This window comes from Carcharodon carcharias, chromosome 3 (genome assembly GCF_017639515.1).
Source record: "Carcharodon carcharias isolate sCarCar2 chromosome 3, sCarCar2.pri, whole genome shotgun sequence".
Taxonomy (NCBI): domain Eukaryota; kingdom Metazoa; phylum Chordata; class Chondrichthyes; order Lamniformes; family Lamnidae; genus Carcharodon; species Carcharodon carcharias.
The window spans coordinates 227,176,972-227,194,965 of record NC_054469.1 but is presented as its reverse complement, the minus strand read 5'-3'; the positions used below and the strand labels follow the sequence as shown (position 1 = coordinate 227,194,965).

At 42.8% G+C, this 17,994-nt stretch overlaps 1 protein-coding gene across 5 annotated transcripts in view; it reads left to right on the top strand.

The window, feature by feature from the left end:
• ulk4 (unc-51 like kinase 4) overlaps positions 1 to 17,994 on the top strand; it is a 425,974-nt gene that overhangs the window by 128,881 nt on the left and 279,099 nt on the right. For all 5 annotated transcript variants that reach the window (XM_041184964.1, XM_041184966.1, XM_041184965.1 and 2 more), the window contains exon 19: positions 9,051 to 9,134. In XM_041184964.1, the coding sequence (XP_041040898.1) occupies positions 9,051 to 9,134 (84 nt within the window). The remainder of the gene's footprint in view (positions 1 to 9,050; positions 9,135 to 17,994) is intronic.

Sequence of the window (17,994 nt, the reverse complement as noted above, 5' to 3'; positions counted from 1 at the left end):
CAGCTCTTTGGGTACAGAGTTCTAGATTTCCATTACACCTGATGGGATATGCTTCTTCAGGGACATTACATTGACTGAAGGCATACTGGTTGAACCACACAATTCTTGGTATTTCCCAAGCCTATGGTTTAAAACGTTTGTTCAGGTGTATTCTAAATGGAACAGAAATCAGTAAAAATCTGACTGGAGCATTACTGTTTTGAGGTCTATAAATAGTTTGGAACTGATTCCAGCCACCTTCACTAGAGTCGGTAAAATCTCTCAATTCTTTCCACATCTTACCTCATTGGTTGCAAAACCTCATCATAGATGTGCTCAGAGATATTGCTTAGACCCAGGCTGGCTTTATCATAGAGTTCCCCATTTCCAATATTTTGTAAGACTTTGATAGGAATTTATTTGCATCTGGAGATTATGTGATTATGTAAAGAATATTAGATTTCTTGCCACAATTCTGGTCTTCCTCATCTTTGAATGTAATCCAGGCTCCAAAATATAGAAGCTCCTTCACAGCCTGATTCAGTTGAGGGCAGGAATCCCAGAATCGGTTCCTGCCTGCCATTTTTAAAGGGCTCCCAAGTTGACCCATCTTGGCAAAAATCCAGGTCCTAGCTTAAGACCTGAGGAGAATTCCATTCTTGATTTTTGACTGTACAAAAACAGCACAGCCTAGGAATTACTATCACCATAAAGGCAAATACTGGCAGTGATTCAGGGAGGCGAGTCCATAAAATTGGGAGTGTAGCTTGATGCACTTTCACTGATCAGTTCTGCTTCATCCTATGTTGCCAGCAGTGAGTGTTCTATAACCTGCTGTGCACAATACATGTGTAAATTTAATTAAGACTATTAATACCAGCATAATTGTCAGTGAATATAAAGAATGAACTGAACCATATTTATGAACCTCCACTTATAATTTGGGAGTTGAAGTGGAACCAAAATCTCGTGTGGCTTTGGTTCCCAGAAAATGAGAATGTTGTCCTATGTACACCGCATGATGGGAGTTACATTCAGTGCTCCCCTGGAACTCAGGTTGACTAAAGATGAGAAAGAGTAGGAATAAACTGTCAAATATGGAGAATGGCACCAAGGGCTTGTTTTACACACCCGACGTTGCACTATCTAGTGCATGTACTAGAAGAACCATGGGACTGTGACCAAATTTTCCATCGTAAAATCCTTCCAAAAAGAATATGCAATCCAGATAGCATTGCTAATGATCCTCAAGGTCACCACAGTCCTCCTGTGACTACCAAAACAGGATGATGAATGCCAAAGCTTGGTTCGTCATGAGTCTCGCAACACTTTATTTTGCAGCAACAACCTGTTCCAGGTTTATTTGAATGGAAGAATAAGTGGAAGGTGAAATCCACTTTTACAGCCAGCTGAGGAGGGGTCAGATGGCTTCCCTCTTTTCCCATCCCTTGTTTGACCGCAACTGTTTTTTTTTTAAAAGGACGTATTTGCCAATTCAGTGAGTTTTTAACTGTTAACGCACTGTAACCATAAAAGACACACACACAAAGGTTTTCTTGAGTTTTACAAAAAGAATGGAGAATAGTTTTTATTGTACCACACACACTCGAAGTTCATGCAAACAAAAATAAATTAGAGTTGGAGGATAGACTAAGCAATTTAGAGTCCAATAAAATTAAAGGGGTATATGATTGGTTGTTGGCTTGGCTGGCCTCAAGCTGAACAGGATGTCCTGCTGCCTCCAGCATTGAAGTGATTTAAAGATATAGACAGATGATTATCTGAGCTTCTGGAGACAGCAGTTGCTGGGTTGAGTTTTTAAAATCTCTCACCTGGATAGTCAAAATCAGCAGAAACCATTCAAAACTGTCAAGTTGGATGGAGAGAGAGATAGAGAGAAACAGGGAGAAAGAGAGAGGGAACCCTCTGAGGCTCTTGTTCCTTCAACTTCTTAGTTGCTTGCCTTGATCTTCAGAAAAAAATAATTGTTTAAATACACAAATAGTTGGCTTGCCACATGGACCATCTCTCTCCAACAATCCAATGACCCAAATATCATGGCTAGTGGATTCCAAATTGTAACTTGATTAGATCATGGCTAGGAATTACTCTATCATCCAGGGTCTCATTGTTCAAATGATTATGTCGAAGGGTTTGTCTCCACCCAGTTGAGTACCCACGTGATTGTCTGGGTGCTTTGCTAATTAGAGAGGAGATGGCCCCTATTCATACTCTTTTAAGACCACTGTTCCTGGTGTGGATTTGCAGGACAGTTTGACCTGAATTTGCGCTCCCGGTTTGTGAGTGTGGAGATGGGACATTTTTCGGCTCTGCAAACTTGTCCTGGGGAAAAACTGCCCCAGAATTTCCAATTTTTAGTCCGGGGGGACTGCTGAAACTGGGAATTGTGGTGGGCACCCCGAATAGAGTTCGGAAGCTGCCAAGTGCAGAGGCGAGTTTGGCGAAAAGCCTCCCTGAGTGCTCTGGCACTTTGCTGAAAGTATCAAAAAATGAATGAAACAAACAGCCCTCAGCTCTCATGTCCACTCGCAGAATCACAATGTGCAGAAGAGGCCCTTCGGCCCATCGAGTCTGCACAGACACATGAGAAACACCTGACCTACCTACTTAATCCCGTTTACCTGCACTTGGCTCATAGCTTTGAATGTTATGACATGCCAAGTGCTCATCCAGGTACTTTTTAAAGGATGTGAGGCAGCCCACCTCCACCACCCTCCCAGGCAGCACATTCCAGACTGTCACGGTCACTGTTAACCACCTGGCCAATCTTTGTGTCATTCGCAAACTTACGGATCCTACCCCCCACATAGTCATCCATGTCGTTTATATAAATGATGAATAATAGGGGACCGAGCACAGATCCCTGTAGTGCACTACTGGACATGGGCTTCCAGTTATTAAAGCAGCTCTCTGTCATCTCCCTCTGTCTCCTACAACTAAGCCAATTTTGAATCCACCTCATCAAATTACCCTGTATCCCATGTGTATTTGCCTTCTTTATAAGTCTCCCTTTTGGGACCTTGTCAAAAGCTTTGCTGAAATCCATATAAACATCATCAACTGCACTATCCTCATCTACACACCTGGTCACTGCCTCAAAAATTCAATCAAATTTGTTAGGCATGACCTCCCTCTGACAAAGCCATGCTGACTATCCCTGATCAAACCTTGCCTCTCGAAACGGAGATAGATTCTCTCCATCAGAATTTTCTCCAACAGTTTCCCTACTACTGATGTGATACTCATTGGTCTGTAGTTCCCTGACTTATCTCTACAACCCTTATTAAATAGTGGAACCACATTAGCTGTTCTCCAGTCCTCTGGCACCTCCCCCATGGCCAGAGAGGAATTAAAAATTCGGGTCAGAGCCCCTGCCATCTCCTCCCTTGCCTCACTCAGCAGTCTGGGACACAAATCATCCGGACCTGGAGATTTGTCCGCTTTTAAGCCTGCCAACACCTCCAATACCTTGTCACTCCCTATATCAATTTGCTCAAGAACCTCGCAGTCTCTCCCCCCGTGTTCCATACCTTCATCCTCATTCTCTTGGGTGAAGACGGATGTGAAGTATTTGTTCAACACTGTACCAATGTCCTCTGGCTCCACCCATTGATTGCCCCCTTAGTCCCTAATGGGCCCTACTCTTTCCCTGGTTATCCTCTTCCCATTGATATACTTAGAGAATATCTTGGGATTTTCCCTATTTTTAGCAGCCAGAGCTTTCTCATATCCCCTCTGCTCTCCTAATTGCTTTCTTAAGCTCCACCCTGCACTTTCTGTACTCCACTAATGCCTCCGCTGATTTGCTCTCCTTCTACCTGCTAAAAGCCTCTATTTTCCTTTTCATTGTATCCTGAATATCTCTGGTCATCCATGGTTCTCTGGGCTTGTTACTCCTTCCTATCACCCTAGAGGGAACACGTACCCTCCCCATTTCCTTTTTGAATGCCGCCCACTGTTCTTCTGTAGATTTCCCCACAAGTAGCTGTTCCAGTCTGCCTTGGCTAGATCCTGCTTTATTTTACTAAAATCTGCTCTCCCCCAGTCCAAAACATTTTTTTGCAACTTTTCTATCTCTTTGTCCATAACTAGCTTAAATTGTACCATGTTGTGGTCGCTATTACTAAAATGCTCCCCCATCATCACCTCAGCCACTTGTCCAGCTTCATTTCCCAGAATTAGGTCCAGCACTGCGCCGTCCCTTGTTGGACCCTCTACATATTGACCTAAAAAGTTCTCCTGTACACATTTCAAGAAATCCACTCCATCCAAGCCCTTAACACTATGTCAATCCCAATGAATAATGGGAAAGTTGAAATCACCCAATATAATTACCCTATTGTTATTGTTCTTATGCATTTCCACAGATTGTGCACATATTTGCTCCTCAATTTCCCGCTGACTACCTGGAGGTCTATAATAAACACCTAACAATGTGGCTGCCCCTTTTTTATTCCTAAGCTCTACCCACAAAACTTCATTTGATGCCCCCTCCAAGATATCATCTCTCCTTATGCAGTAACTGACTCCTTAACTAATAATGCAATGCCTCCTCCTTTTTTACCCCCTCCCCTGTCTCGCCTGAAGATCCTATATCCCGGAATGTTGAGCTGCTAATCCTGCCCCTCCCTCAACCATGTCTCTGTGATGGCTACTATATCATAATTCCATGTGTCAATCCTCACCCTTAACTCATCCATTTTACCTATAATACTCCTGGCACTAGAGTAGAGGCCATCCAGCCTTGCCTTACTCCCCTGAAACTTAATGCAGCTGTATCCCCTCTGACTTGATTGTTTTGCTGTATTATGATGTGTCCCTTTTCTGCTAACATTCTGTGTCCCCTACCTCTGCCGAATTAGTTTAAACTCCTCCCAACAACACTGGCAAACTCGCCCACAAGGATGCTAGTCCTGCTTTGGTTCAGATGTAGACCATCCCGCTTGTACAGGTCCCACCTTCCCCAGAAATGGGTCCAGTGATCCAGGAATCTAAAACCCTCCCTCCTGTGCCAACTCTTAAGCCACGTATTCATCTGCACTATTCTCCTATTTCTGTGCTTGCTAGTACGTGGCACTGGGGGTAATCCAGAGATTACAACTCGAGAGGTCCTGCTTTTCAGTCTACTGCCTAACTCCCTGAATTCTTGATGCAAGACCTCATCCCTCTTTCTACCTTTGTCATTGGTACCAACATGTACCATGACCTCTGCCTTATCACTCTCTCCCTTCAGGATGCTTGCACACGAGCAGGGGAGAGACCTCATCCTGAGTGAGACACAGCCAGAGTGAGTATGGGTATTGGCAATTTGGTGCACAGTGGTAATTCAGTGCAGAGGGGAAGAGGTGCTCTTTGCATTTTTTCTTTGCTATCCAACTTCTTAAACCTTCAGAGAGTGGTCTTGCCCTGCTGCAGCAGTAGAGGCTACATGGGAGGGAAATGACTGGTAAGTAGTGGGTAAGGCCGGGTAAATATTTACTACTTTTATTGCTTATATTTTAAGTATTTTTGTGGTTTATAGTTTGTACATACTATAGTAACAAGGATCGGGAAAGAAGGGCCCGAGAGTAATTGATTTAAAAAGTCTAATTTAAAGGGTAAGTCATGGCAGGAGAGCTCAAAGCCGTGGTGTGCTCCTCATGCTACATGTGGGAAGCTGGGAACAGTTCCAGTGCCCGGGACCGGCATGTGTGCAGGAAGTGTGTCCAGCTGCAGCTCTTGGATGCTCGGGTTTCAGAGCTGGAACAGCTTCTGGGGACACTGTGGAGCATCCACGAATCTGAGAGCATCGTGGATAGCACATCTAGGGAGGTGGTCACACCGCAGCTGAAGGGACTTCCCCTGCTGTATCCATGCTAATCTTTTCCACCTAATACATGCCAACAACCTCCCTCATACCCTCCATGCCAACCTATGCCCTCTACCCACTCTCCATGGCCTTTATAGCTCCATGACAACTTAGTGCCAACTCATGCCCTCACCCACTACCATTGCCCTTATGCCTATCAGGCCAACTCACCAAGATCCACCATTGGAAGACCTCAGACCCATGCTGAGATTAAATAAAATTCTCAAGTGTCAGTTGGTGAACTCACTATATCAAAAAAGCTCTCCTTGATAAAAACTCATTCACTACATTTAACTTACTTTTATCCCTTATGAGAACAAACATTTGTATTCATAGTCCCACTTCAAAAAGTTTATAAACACTTAGAGTTGTCAGTCAACCTAATGATAGGTTGTGAAATCAGGCTGCTGCATTAATTATGCCAGCAGACTGTGAAATAGCAAGCCTTGATTTTTTTAACACTGCAGAGTTTTTCCTAATATTTAAAGGGCAGGACATTTAAATGCATTGACAGCTTGACAGCTCTTTTTACAGTCCTCTTGACAGTTCCAATGAGATTATGCACTTTTTATGCACATTCATGTCTAATTTTAACAATACCAACGGGCACCTTACCTCTCCTAAAGGGCAGCTGACCTCTTCCCAAAGGTGACCTTATTCAAAAGGGTACATTACTTTTCCAAAAGGGTATCTGACCTCTCCAAAGAATGTGGCAGCAGTAGATCTTCTCCGCAAAAATTCATCCATAGGAAGAAGAAGCATAATAAAGGGAGGACGAGGCAACTGTGGCTGACAAGGGAAGTCAGGGACAGCATAAAAGCTAAAGAGAAAGCATATAATGTGGCGAAGAGCAGTGGGAAACCAGGGAATTGGGAAGCCTACAAAGACCAACAGAGGACAACTAAAAAAGAAATAAGGAGGGAGAAGATTAAATAAGAGGGTAAACTAGCCAGTAATATAAAAGAAGATTGCAAGAGTTTTTTTAGATATATAAAGGGTAAGACAGAGGCAAAAGTGGACATTGGACCACTGGAAAATGACGCTGGAGTAGTAGTGGGGAACAAAGAAATGGCGGAGGAACTGAATAGGTACTTTGCGTCAGTCTTCACGGTGGAAGACACAAGTAACATCCTCAAAGTTCAAGAGAGTCGGGGGGCAGAGGTGAGTATGGTGGCCATTACCAAGGAGAAGGTGCTAGGAAAACTGAAAGGTCTGAAGGTGGATAAATCACCTGGACCAGATGGATTACACCCCAGAGTTCTGAAGGAGATAGCTGAAGAGATAGTGGAGGCGTTAGTGGTGATCTTTCAGGAATTACTGGAGTCAGGGAGGGTCCCAGAGGACTGGAAAATCGCTAATGTAATCCCCCTGTTTAAGAACGGAGTGAGGCAAAAGACGGGAAATTACAGGCCGATTAGCCTGAACTCGGTCGATGGTAAGATTTTACAGTCCATTATTAAGGATGAGATTTCAGAATACTTGGATCTGCATGGTAAAATAGGGCAAAGTCAGCATGGTTTCATCAAGGGGAGGTCATGCCTGACAAATCTGTTAGAATTCTTTTAGGAGGTAACAAGTAGATTAGATAAAGGAGAGCCAATGTATGTTATCTACTTGGACTTCCAGAAGGCCTTTGACAAGGTGCCGCACAGGAGGCTGCTCAGTAAGATAAGAGCCCATGGTGTTAAAGGCACGGTACTAGCATGGATAGAAGATTAGCTGTCTGGCAGAAGGCAGAGAGTGCGGATAAGGGGGTCCTTCTCAGGATGGCGGCCAGTGACTAGTGGAGTTCCGCAGGGGTCAGTGTTGGGACCACAACTTTTCACTTTATACATTAATGATCTAGGTGAAGGAACTGAGGGCATCCTGGCTAAGTTTGCAGATGATAGAAAGATAGGTGGAGGGACAGGTAGTATTGAGGAGGTGGGGATGCTGCAGAAGGATTTGGACAGGTTGGGAGAATGGGCAAAGAAGTGGCAGATGGAATACAACATGGGGAAATGTGAGGTCATGCACTTTGGTAGGAAGAATAGGGGCATAGACTATTTTCTAAATGGGGAGAGAATTCAGAAATGTGGACTGCAAAGGGACTTGGGAGTCCTAGTCCAGGATTCTTTTAAGGTTAACTTGCAGGTTGAGTCGGTAGTTAGGAAGGCAAATGCAATGTTGGCACTTATTTCAAGAGGACTGGAATATAAAAGCAGGGATGTGCTGTTGAGGCTTTATAAGGCTCTGGTCAGACCGCATTTAGAATATTGTGAGCAATTTTGGACCCCGTATCTCAGGAAGGATGTGCTGGCCCTGGAGAGGGTCCAGAGGAGGTTCACGAGAACGATCCCAGGAATGAAAGGCTTAACATATGAGGAACATTTGAGGACTCTGGGTCTATACTTGATGGAGTTTAGAAGGATGAGGGGGGATTTGATTGAAAGTTACAGAATACTGAAAGGCCTGGATAGAGTGGACGTGGGGAAGATGTTTCCATTAGTAGGAGAGACTAGGACCCGAGGGCACAACCTCAGAGTAAAGGGAAGACCTTTTAGAACAGAGATGAGGAGAAACTTCTTTAGCCTGAGAGTGGTGAATCTATGGAATTCATTGCCACAGAAGGCTGTGGAGGCCAGGTCATTGAATGTATTTAAGACTGAGATAGATAGGTTCTTGATTGGTAAGGGGATCAAAGGTTACTTGGAAAAGGCGGGAGAATGGAGTTGAGAAACTTATCAGCCATGATTGAATGGCGGAGCAGACTCAATGGGCCGAATGGCCTAATTTCTGCTCCTATGTCTTAAGGTCTTATGGTCTACAAGGTCCATAGTGTGCAAGTCGTGTTTTGGACCCACTATCCAAGATCAGTTCTGACTGCAGTAGCTGTGTTTTAACATGTGCAGTTGCCTCTGTGAACCTCAGGTGTGCACATTAGAACCCTCTACCATCTTCAACCCTGCCATAGTCAAATATGGAAAGCTCAGTTTTTTGGTTGATATGGATGGTATTTTCCCTTGTAGCCATTCTTGCTATATTTTTTAAGAGGAGAATGCCATGGAGTTGCAAATTAAATAACCTTGACTGAAGAACAAGATTGTGAATTATATTTGTATTTGGGGGAAAAAATAACTTTTTTCAATGCCTTTTATAACCCTGTACTGGCAAGTTTCGTTTACACTGACATATCCTCGTTGCTTCAATCACTTTGTTACAGGAGGAGAAAAGACCGCACTCAAGAGACCACTGGGCCATCCCCTCCATTACCTACACTGTGCTGATGAGATGCATTCGGGAAGGGGTAAGATTGTTTCTCGCCTCCAGAGAAATGAATAGCTGTACCAGCATTCTTCATTATGCTTAAGACATTGCATATATGTTCCAGGTTTATATTTACACGTGTGCAGTTTGTGTATATCATTTCCTAAATTAAAATTGCTCAGGGAAAGTCTCAGTCGCCATGTCCCAATAGTATCTCTCCTCTTTGTTTCCATGATTTTTGTCTGGAAACATCAAGCTTTGACAAAATAAATACACTTTTTGTTTTGAAAATCCCTCATTATGAGTGCAGCGATTCCCACAAGGGCTGTGAATTTACCAAAATAATGGGAAGTTATCCTGAAAGCATGAACACTTATCTGGTATATTTGCTATACTAACTTACTGGTAATGCATATAAATATTTGGAACAGTTCTGTTTTTATGTGCTAAATTGGTTGTGTACCTAGCTACAACTTGACTGCAGTAAAAATTGTCGGCTTATTTAAATCCAAACTTTTATTTCCTATTTTGCAACAAGTTGCCAATCACTCACCTACCAGTTATTCTGTGTCTCAGTGAATTGGCAGTTGGATTCCAAATATAAATTGTTGAGAAACAGTTCAGCCCATTTCCATTGCACTTTATAGAAACGAAATATAAATTCATTCCAGTCAATCATAGTTAAACTTCTCAGTGACGCTACTTTCATTTAACTAGGCTAATTTGCAATATGTAATCTTTGCACATTGACTTCTGTTTATCTTTTTTAAACTGAGTTTTTTCTGGGAATGGAGCTGGGGTGCGAGGAAGAAGAGACATCCTCAGGTTTCATTGAAGCTCCTTTTCCTGAGTTAATTAAGCAATAACTGGTTTGGGTCCTGGTGCTTCTACAGGCTGAGGAAACATTGATCCCAAAGGGACTGTGATAACAAATCTCTGGTGGCTGCAAATTGAATTAGTGTGACAGTCTTATTGAGCTTATTTAGAGTACTGGAACAAACTTTGGCCTTTTTTCTCCAGCAGTAATAAGTAGCCATCACTATCAGGCATTCAGATGCCGCATCTCAGGGTCTTCAGATAATATCAAGAGGTGCTGCACACCCTAAGGTGGAAGAGAAACAATATGCAGGGGAATTGTAATTATGGCCAAACATCCTATAAGAATATATTTTAATATTAATGAAAACTGTTCCACGTGTATCTGAATTTTAATTAAATATTACTGTATAATTAATCATTGAGTATTTTTCATTTGTATCCTGGCAACTGATTTCTGATGGGTAGTTTTGTTTGAAAGTAGGGAATAATTTGCTGTCACCAATTATAGGTTCTTTTCACAGTCTCAGGATAAGGGGCCGATCATTTTGGACTGAGATGAGAAGAAATTACTTCACTCAGAGGGTTGTGAATCTTTGGAATTTTCTACCCCAGAGGGGTGTGGATGCTCCATTGTTGAATACATTTAAGGCTGCGACAGACAGATTTTTGGTCTCTCAGGGAATTAAGGGATATGAGGTGCGGGTGGGAAAATGGAATTGAAGCCCTAGATCAGCCATGATCATATTGAATGGCAGAACAGGCTTGACGGGCCATATGGTCTACTCCTGCTCCTATTTCTTGTGTTCTCATGTTCTATAGCCTTATTTGAGCTGCATTTAATGATGCCCAAATGCTCCTTCAGTTTATGAAGGTGTTATCGTCATTTTAGTTAGTGAACAGAATATTAATCTGACATATTCATAAACAATACTATTAATGATGATGGTCAGTTTTAGACAGAACTCAGCAAATAACAGCATGTTCCTTCCCCTTCTGTTCAAGTGACCTCCTCAGCAAACTGACTAAGAAAGCAGTATTACTGTGTAAATGGACCAATTCTGCTCCAAAGCAAAAAATGTTGGAAACTCATTGTGATGGGAACTCAGAATTTTTAAAAAAGGGCAAAAGTTCACTTTTCCTGTCTTTATGGTGCTGCAAAACTTGCTTAACAAAATATGAACATTATTGTGCAACAACACTCATTATATATTCACATTGATTTTGATATTACTAAATTCCACATTGTGCTAGAGGGAAAAACACCCACAAATTGCACTGAAAAAGCACTAACTATGGGCCGAATCTTCCGAGGAATGGCAATCACTGTCAGATTGCCATTCCATTCCTATTTACTTACCTTGCACCGAAACTGCACATTTCTCACCTGGATCCAAATCAGACTTGCTCAGAAATGTGGAGTGTATGGTTCTGGGGGTCCTTTCTTTGTAGTGCAGGACCATTGGAGGAAGCCAAGCCATGCCCCCTTTTATTCCGGTAAGTTTAAGTGTCCCAAAGACGCTTCGACAAGCTGGGAGAGCAAGTAAGTGGGTGAGGGAGTAGGGTGATAGTCAGATCCAGGGTAGTCTGAGAGGGGTTGGGGGTAAAGTCAGGTCAGGGGGTAGTCAGGGCAATGGTCGGGGAGTAGTTGGGTGGTCAGGGGTGTAGTTTTGTCGGGGGGTGCAGTCGGGAGGGCTGGGGGGAATTGGATATTGGGGAAGCAGGGATTGCCAGGTCGGCAGGGTAGTTGGTTCCGGGACAGGTGGTCAGGGGGTCAGGAGTAGTCAGGTTAGGGGGGTGGTTAGGGTTTGGGGGATAGTTGGGGGAGGGGGGTCAGGGGGCATTGTCTGGTCAAGGGGCCAGGGGCTAGGCGGATGGTCATTGGGGAGAGGGGTAGTCAGGGGGTCTAGGGTAGAGCCAGGGTGTCAGTAGTATAGCTCCCCAGGAGTTAGAACTGCTTTAAATCCTTCTAACTTTTCCTGGGTAACTATTCTACTAAGTAAGTCTGAACCATCCGAAGTCTCTGACTTTAACTCAGAGTTGCGGAGGGCTCCAGACGCAGGGAAATTGCCTATCGGCAGTCCAAACTTCCCAGACAGTTACTGTGTAGTCAGTGCATGGACTTCCGAGGGGTCCACCCGGGCATCTTGGGGTTTGCGTGCTGTACATTTCAGTCAAAACAGTAGGATCTCTGTATCCAGAACCATGAAACAACTTTCACGGAATTTATTTTGGAGTTTTGTCGGCTTTCTGGATAAATTAACTAACCACTACTTGTGCCAGTTAGATGTCAAGTTAGCTGCAGGAAAATTGAAAAATAAGCCTTCTGACAGGTACTTCATGATTGACCAGTTTTCCTTTGTTCCCATTTTCAAATTCATGTTGAATGAGACCAGCAAAATAAATTTGGGAACATCTAGTGTTCTGATTGGTGCGAATTAAGCATCATCAAAAATGGAAGAACATTTTTTGAGAATCATGGAATGATACAGAAGAAGGCTCGTCAGCCTGTTGTGCTAGTGCTGGCTGTTTGAAAGAGCCATCTATGTGGTTCCACTCTCCAGCTCATTCCCCATAGCCCTGCACATTCTCCCCTTTAAGTATTTAACCTATTCCCAGTTCAAAGTTATGACTGAATCTGCTAGCGCTGTCTTTTCAGGCAGTGCATTACAAATCATCATAATTCGCTAAATTCTTTTTTCCTCAGATCACCTTTGGTTCTTTTGTCAATCACCTTAAATCTGTATCCTCTGATTATGGACCCTTCTGCCACTGGAAACAGTTTATCCTTATTTACGCTATCCAAACCCTTAATGAATAGGAAAATATCCCCAGTACCTGACACAAAAAAAAATATATCTAAACTCTTCTGCCCTACTTCTTGGATGGTAAAGTACTTTTTAATTCCTTTTTTTGGAACACATTTTAGCTGTGCTATTTACTGAGTCAGTTCTGAATTTATAAGTCTCTGATCTCTCCATAACCAAAAAGTATGCCAATTAGGACTAACTCAATGAGAGCTGCTGTTTGATGGGCCCACCACAAAGATCAGCTGAGAGGCTGTTTTCAGAAAGAAATTTAACGATCACTGTATGCAACCTTCAATCATATCCTAAAATTAGAGTATATGAATTGGATAGGCAATTAATCTAACCATGGACTAAAACTGTCTCCATATTATGTGTACTCATGTACGCTATATAAATAAAAAGAACAGAAAGGTGAACGTGACTCAAGTGGGTTAATGTGAGATTGAGTCATCCACACATATGGCAGCATATTAGGTGATTTTGAAGTGGAGGATACAGTAAGCAGTTGCTGGGTGTAGCAATTTCAATGCCGGAACTATTTTGTTGCTGGGGACTTATTAGCATGGAAGTGCTTAGCTGCCAGCACAAACCAAGCACTGACAACTAGTGCTCTGAGGAGTGGTAAAATTTCAAGAATCATTGCAAAACTGAGCAGCCAGAACTCCAGTGAAGGAAAGGACTGGACTGACTCTTGGGAGAACTGGTGGCAGACTGGGGGTCTAACATTTGGGAGGCTTTTAAACAAAACATCTAAAGAGCAATTATGCTAATCCTGTTGCTAAAAGAAAATGCCCACTAAACCATTATTTTCACTTCATCAGCATTGGATCCTTTTACTACTTGTTATTGCTTTCCTCTCAGGGCAGTGAGTGGATACAGCGCTCCGCAGGTGCTGTGCCGTCCTCTGGGAAAATGGCATTGGAGTCCTATAAATGTCATGGGACCCCAATTTGCTTTGCCTAATGAGGCCCTAGAGTGCAAGCCACCCATATGCAGCCCTCCCCCCCCCCTTAAAAATGGCAGCAGGGAGGACTCGGGCAAGAAGATGGTGGAAATGTTTTTTTTAAATTTTGTCTCGCTGCAATCGGTTGGAAAACGGGGCAGTAGACAGACCATAGTCGTTATGATAATGTAATGGACTTGTTCAGATTTTCAGTTAATGCTTAAAAAATGAATTCTTGAAGAAGACTAATTTGCTCTAAATGCAATTGATGTAGATAAAGTTAGTCGGTCCATGAAGGAAATGTAAATCATACCAATGATACAAAACATTAAGATATACAGAGTGTTTAAGCCAGTATGCCTTTTCGTCATGCATTTAATGGAACAGGATTTCACAGAAACAAGTAAGAAAATAAATTGGTTTTTAAATTACATGCACACTTAATGTACCCCGAACAGGTATACACTTAAGTGGAGTAGGCAATATAATGAAGCAAACTGTTCTTTATTAATACCTCATTGGTAGTGTTCCCCTGTGTGCTAATTATGGCAGTATCCTATTACATTTCTGCAGTGGCTTTAAGGTGATGAGATTTTTTTTAAAGCTCCTGCTGTGCTGTCTACATAAAAGTTTTATCCAGTCACATTTCAGTTCACAATTAACTAAACTGACAGCATCTGTTAGTAGTGTTAAAGGTTGGGTCTTTCAGTTTTTTACTTAATGGTTAATCATCCCGTAATCATCCCATTTTCCCCAATAGGCACAAAGAACAGACATTACAGATGGCAGATTAAAAATGCATGCACATGAGTGACTGTCACTGTTGCATATGAATGGAGCTCCTTTATCCTCCCTCTCCTCTGCAATGTTATCTAATACACGATGAGTTTTAAAATCAATTTCACTGGAGTGAACAAAAAGTAGGATGCTGGAAATCTGAAACAAAAAAGGAAACGCTCTGTGGATCAGGCAGCATTTGTGGAGAGGACAGAGAAACTGTTTCAGCTACAGAACCCTCATAACCCAATGCCTGGCCTGCTGAATGTTCACTGGAGTGAAATTTACCTTGCAAATATTATTTCTAATATTGTAACTCTCTCATCATTATTGCTGATGATAAATGTGCTTTTGAAGCTACTTTTCACCAAAAACCAAGTGCTTATAAAATTGTGGACCAGAACTACTTTTATATTGATTTTCAGCCACTGACTCCCACAGTCCAGATCTCATTCACATAAAGACCAGGTGAAAATAAAACTTGCAAATTTATTTAGACCGGGGAAACTTGTTTTTCTCTCTGTCTAAGGATAGACTCATAGACTCATTGACGTCTACAACACAGAAGGAAGCCATTTGGCCAATCGTGTCCACGCCAGTCAACAAAGATCTGACTACAATAATCCCATTTTCCAGTGCTAGGCCCATGGCCCTGGAGGCTATGGCAATGCAAGTGAATATCTAAATACTTCTTAAAGGTTACGAGAGTTTCTGATTCAACCACCCCTTCAGGCAGTGAGTTCCAGACTCCCACCACCCTCTGGGTGAAAAAATTTCTCCTCAATTCCCCTCTTAGCCTTCTACCTCTTACCTGAAATCTATGCCCCCTGGTTATTGACCCCTCTACTAATGGAAAAGGTACATTCCTATCCACCCTATCTATGCCCCTCACAATCTTATACAGCTCTATCAGGTCTTCTCTCAACCTTCGTTGCTCCAAGGAAAACAACCCCAGCCTATCCAATCTTTCCTCATAGCTCAGACCTTCCAGCCCAGGCAGCATCCTGATAAATCTGCTCTGCACCTCTCTAGTGCAATCACATCCTTCCTCTAATGTGATGACTAGAACTGCACACAGTACTCCAATTGTGGCCTAACCAGCATTTCATACAGTTCCAGCGTAACCTCCCTGCTCTTGTATTCTATGCCTCGGCCAATAAAGTAAGTATCCCATATGTCTTCTTAACCACCTTATCTATCTGCCCTGCTACCTTCAGGGATTTATGGATAGGCACACCAAGGACCCTCTGATTTTCAGTGCTTTCCAGGGTCCTACCATTCATAGTGTAATCCCTTGCCTTGTTAGCCCTCCCCAAATGCATTACCTCACACTATTCTGAGTTGAATTCCATTTGCCACTGCTCTGCCCACTTGACAAGTCCATTGATTTCCTCCTGCAGTTTACAGCTATCTTCCTCACTATTTACCACCCTAGCAAGTTTTGTGTCATCCGCAAACTTCTTGATTATACCCCTTACAATTAAGTCCAAATCATTTATGTATACCACAAACATCAAGGGCCTCAACACCAGGCATTGCAGAATCTCACTCCAGTCACAGAAACATCCCTCTGCTTCCTGCCTGTCAGCCAGTTTTGGACCCAACGTGCCACTTTGTCTTGGTCCTTACTTTCTTGACCAGTCTGCCATGAGGGACTTTATCAAAAGCTTTGCTAAAGTCCATGCAGACCACATCAAATGCATCACCCTCATCAACACTCCTGGTTACCTCCTCAAAAAAATTGATCAAATTTGTCAAATGTGACCTTCCCTTAATAAATCCATGCTGGCTATCCCTGATTAACTTGTGTCTCCAAGTGCAGACATATTCTGTCCCTCAGAATTCTTTCTAGTAACTTCTCCACCACCAAGGTTAGACTGAATGGCCCTTAATTTCCTTGTTTATCCCTTCCTCCCTTTTTTAATAATGTGACAACATTAGCAGTCCTCCAGTCCTCTGGCACCTCACCTGTGGCCAGAGAGGATTTGAAAATTACTGCCAGGGCCCCTGATATCTCTTCCCTTATCTCCCTCAACAACCTGGGATACTTCTCATCCGGACCTGCGGATGTATCCACTTTTAAGGCCACTAAACCCGCTCGTACCTACTCTCTTTCTATGTCAGTTTCCTCTAATATTTCACGGACCTTCACCCTGATGTCTTTATCTGCTTCATCCTTTTCCATTGTGAAGACCGATAAAAAGCATTCATTGCACCCATGTCTTCTGCGTTCACACACACATTGTCTCTATGGTCCCTAATTAGCCCTATTCTTGCCCTAGTTATCCTCTTGATCTTTAAATATTTAAAAGACACCTTTTGGTCTTCCTTTATTCTACCCACCAATGCTTTCTCATGCACTCTCTTAGCTTTCATAATTTTCTTCTTAAGTTCCGTTCCACACTTTTTATAATCCTTTAGGCACTCTGCCTCATTGAGCCCTCGTTATCTGCCATAAGTTTCTCTTTTTTTCTGAATCCTAACCTTTATGCCCCTTGACACCTCCGGACTTGGTCCTCCCAACCTTTGTCTTTACAGGAACATATTTGCCCTCTACTCTCACTATTTCCTCCTTGAATGCCTCCCACTGCTCTGACACAGTTTTATCTACAAGTAGCTGCTCCCAGTCCACTTGGGCCAAATCCCATCTCATCTTAGTAAAATTAGCCTTTCCCCATTTTAGAACTTTTATTCCCGGCCCAACCTTATCCTTTTCCATAACTATCCTAAATCTAACTGAGTTATGATCACTATCTCCAAAATGCTCCTCTACTGATACGCCATCTACCTGCCTGGGCTCATTTCAGAATATTAGGTCCAGAGCTGCCCCCTCCCTTGTTGGGCTTTCTACATACTGGCTGAAAAAGTTCCCCTGGATGCAACTTAAGAATTTTGCTTCCTCCCTACCTTGTACATGAAAACTATCCCAGTTAATATTTGGGTAGTTAAAATCCCCTACTATTACTGCCTTATTATTCTTACAATTCTCTGAAATTTGATTACATATTTGATCCTCTGTCTCTCCCTGACTGTTTGGGGGCCTATCGTACACACCCAACAGCATGTTTGCCCCTTTTGTGTTTTTTACTTCTACCCATATGGCTTCATTTGATGATCCTTCCAAGATATCATCCCTACTCACTGCTATAATTGATCCCTTGATCAATATTGCAACCCTCCCTTCTCTTCTATCCCCCTCTCTATCTTGTCTGAATACCATATAACCAGGAATGTTGAGCTGCCAATCCTGCCCTCCTTTTAGCCAAGTCTTGGCCATAGCTGTGATATCATGCTCTTACGTGCCTATCTGTGCCCTCAGCTCTTCTGTCTTATTCCTCGGGCTCCTTGCATTAAAATGTATTCCATTTAGCTTTGCTGAGCTTCTTATCTAGCCCGTGTTTCCTCTGCCTTCCAGACTCACTTACTAGCGTTTTAATTTCTAATTCCATCTCAGCTTCTCTCCCCTCTGAACTACATTTCAGGATCCCATCCCCCTGCCAATTTAGTTTAAATCTGCCCCAACAGCATTGGCAAACCTCCCCGCGAGCATGTTG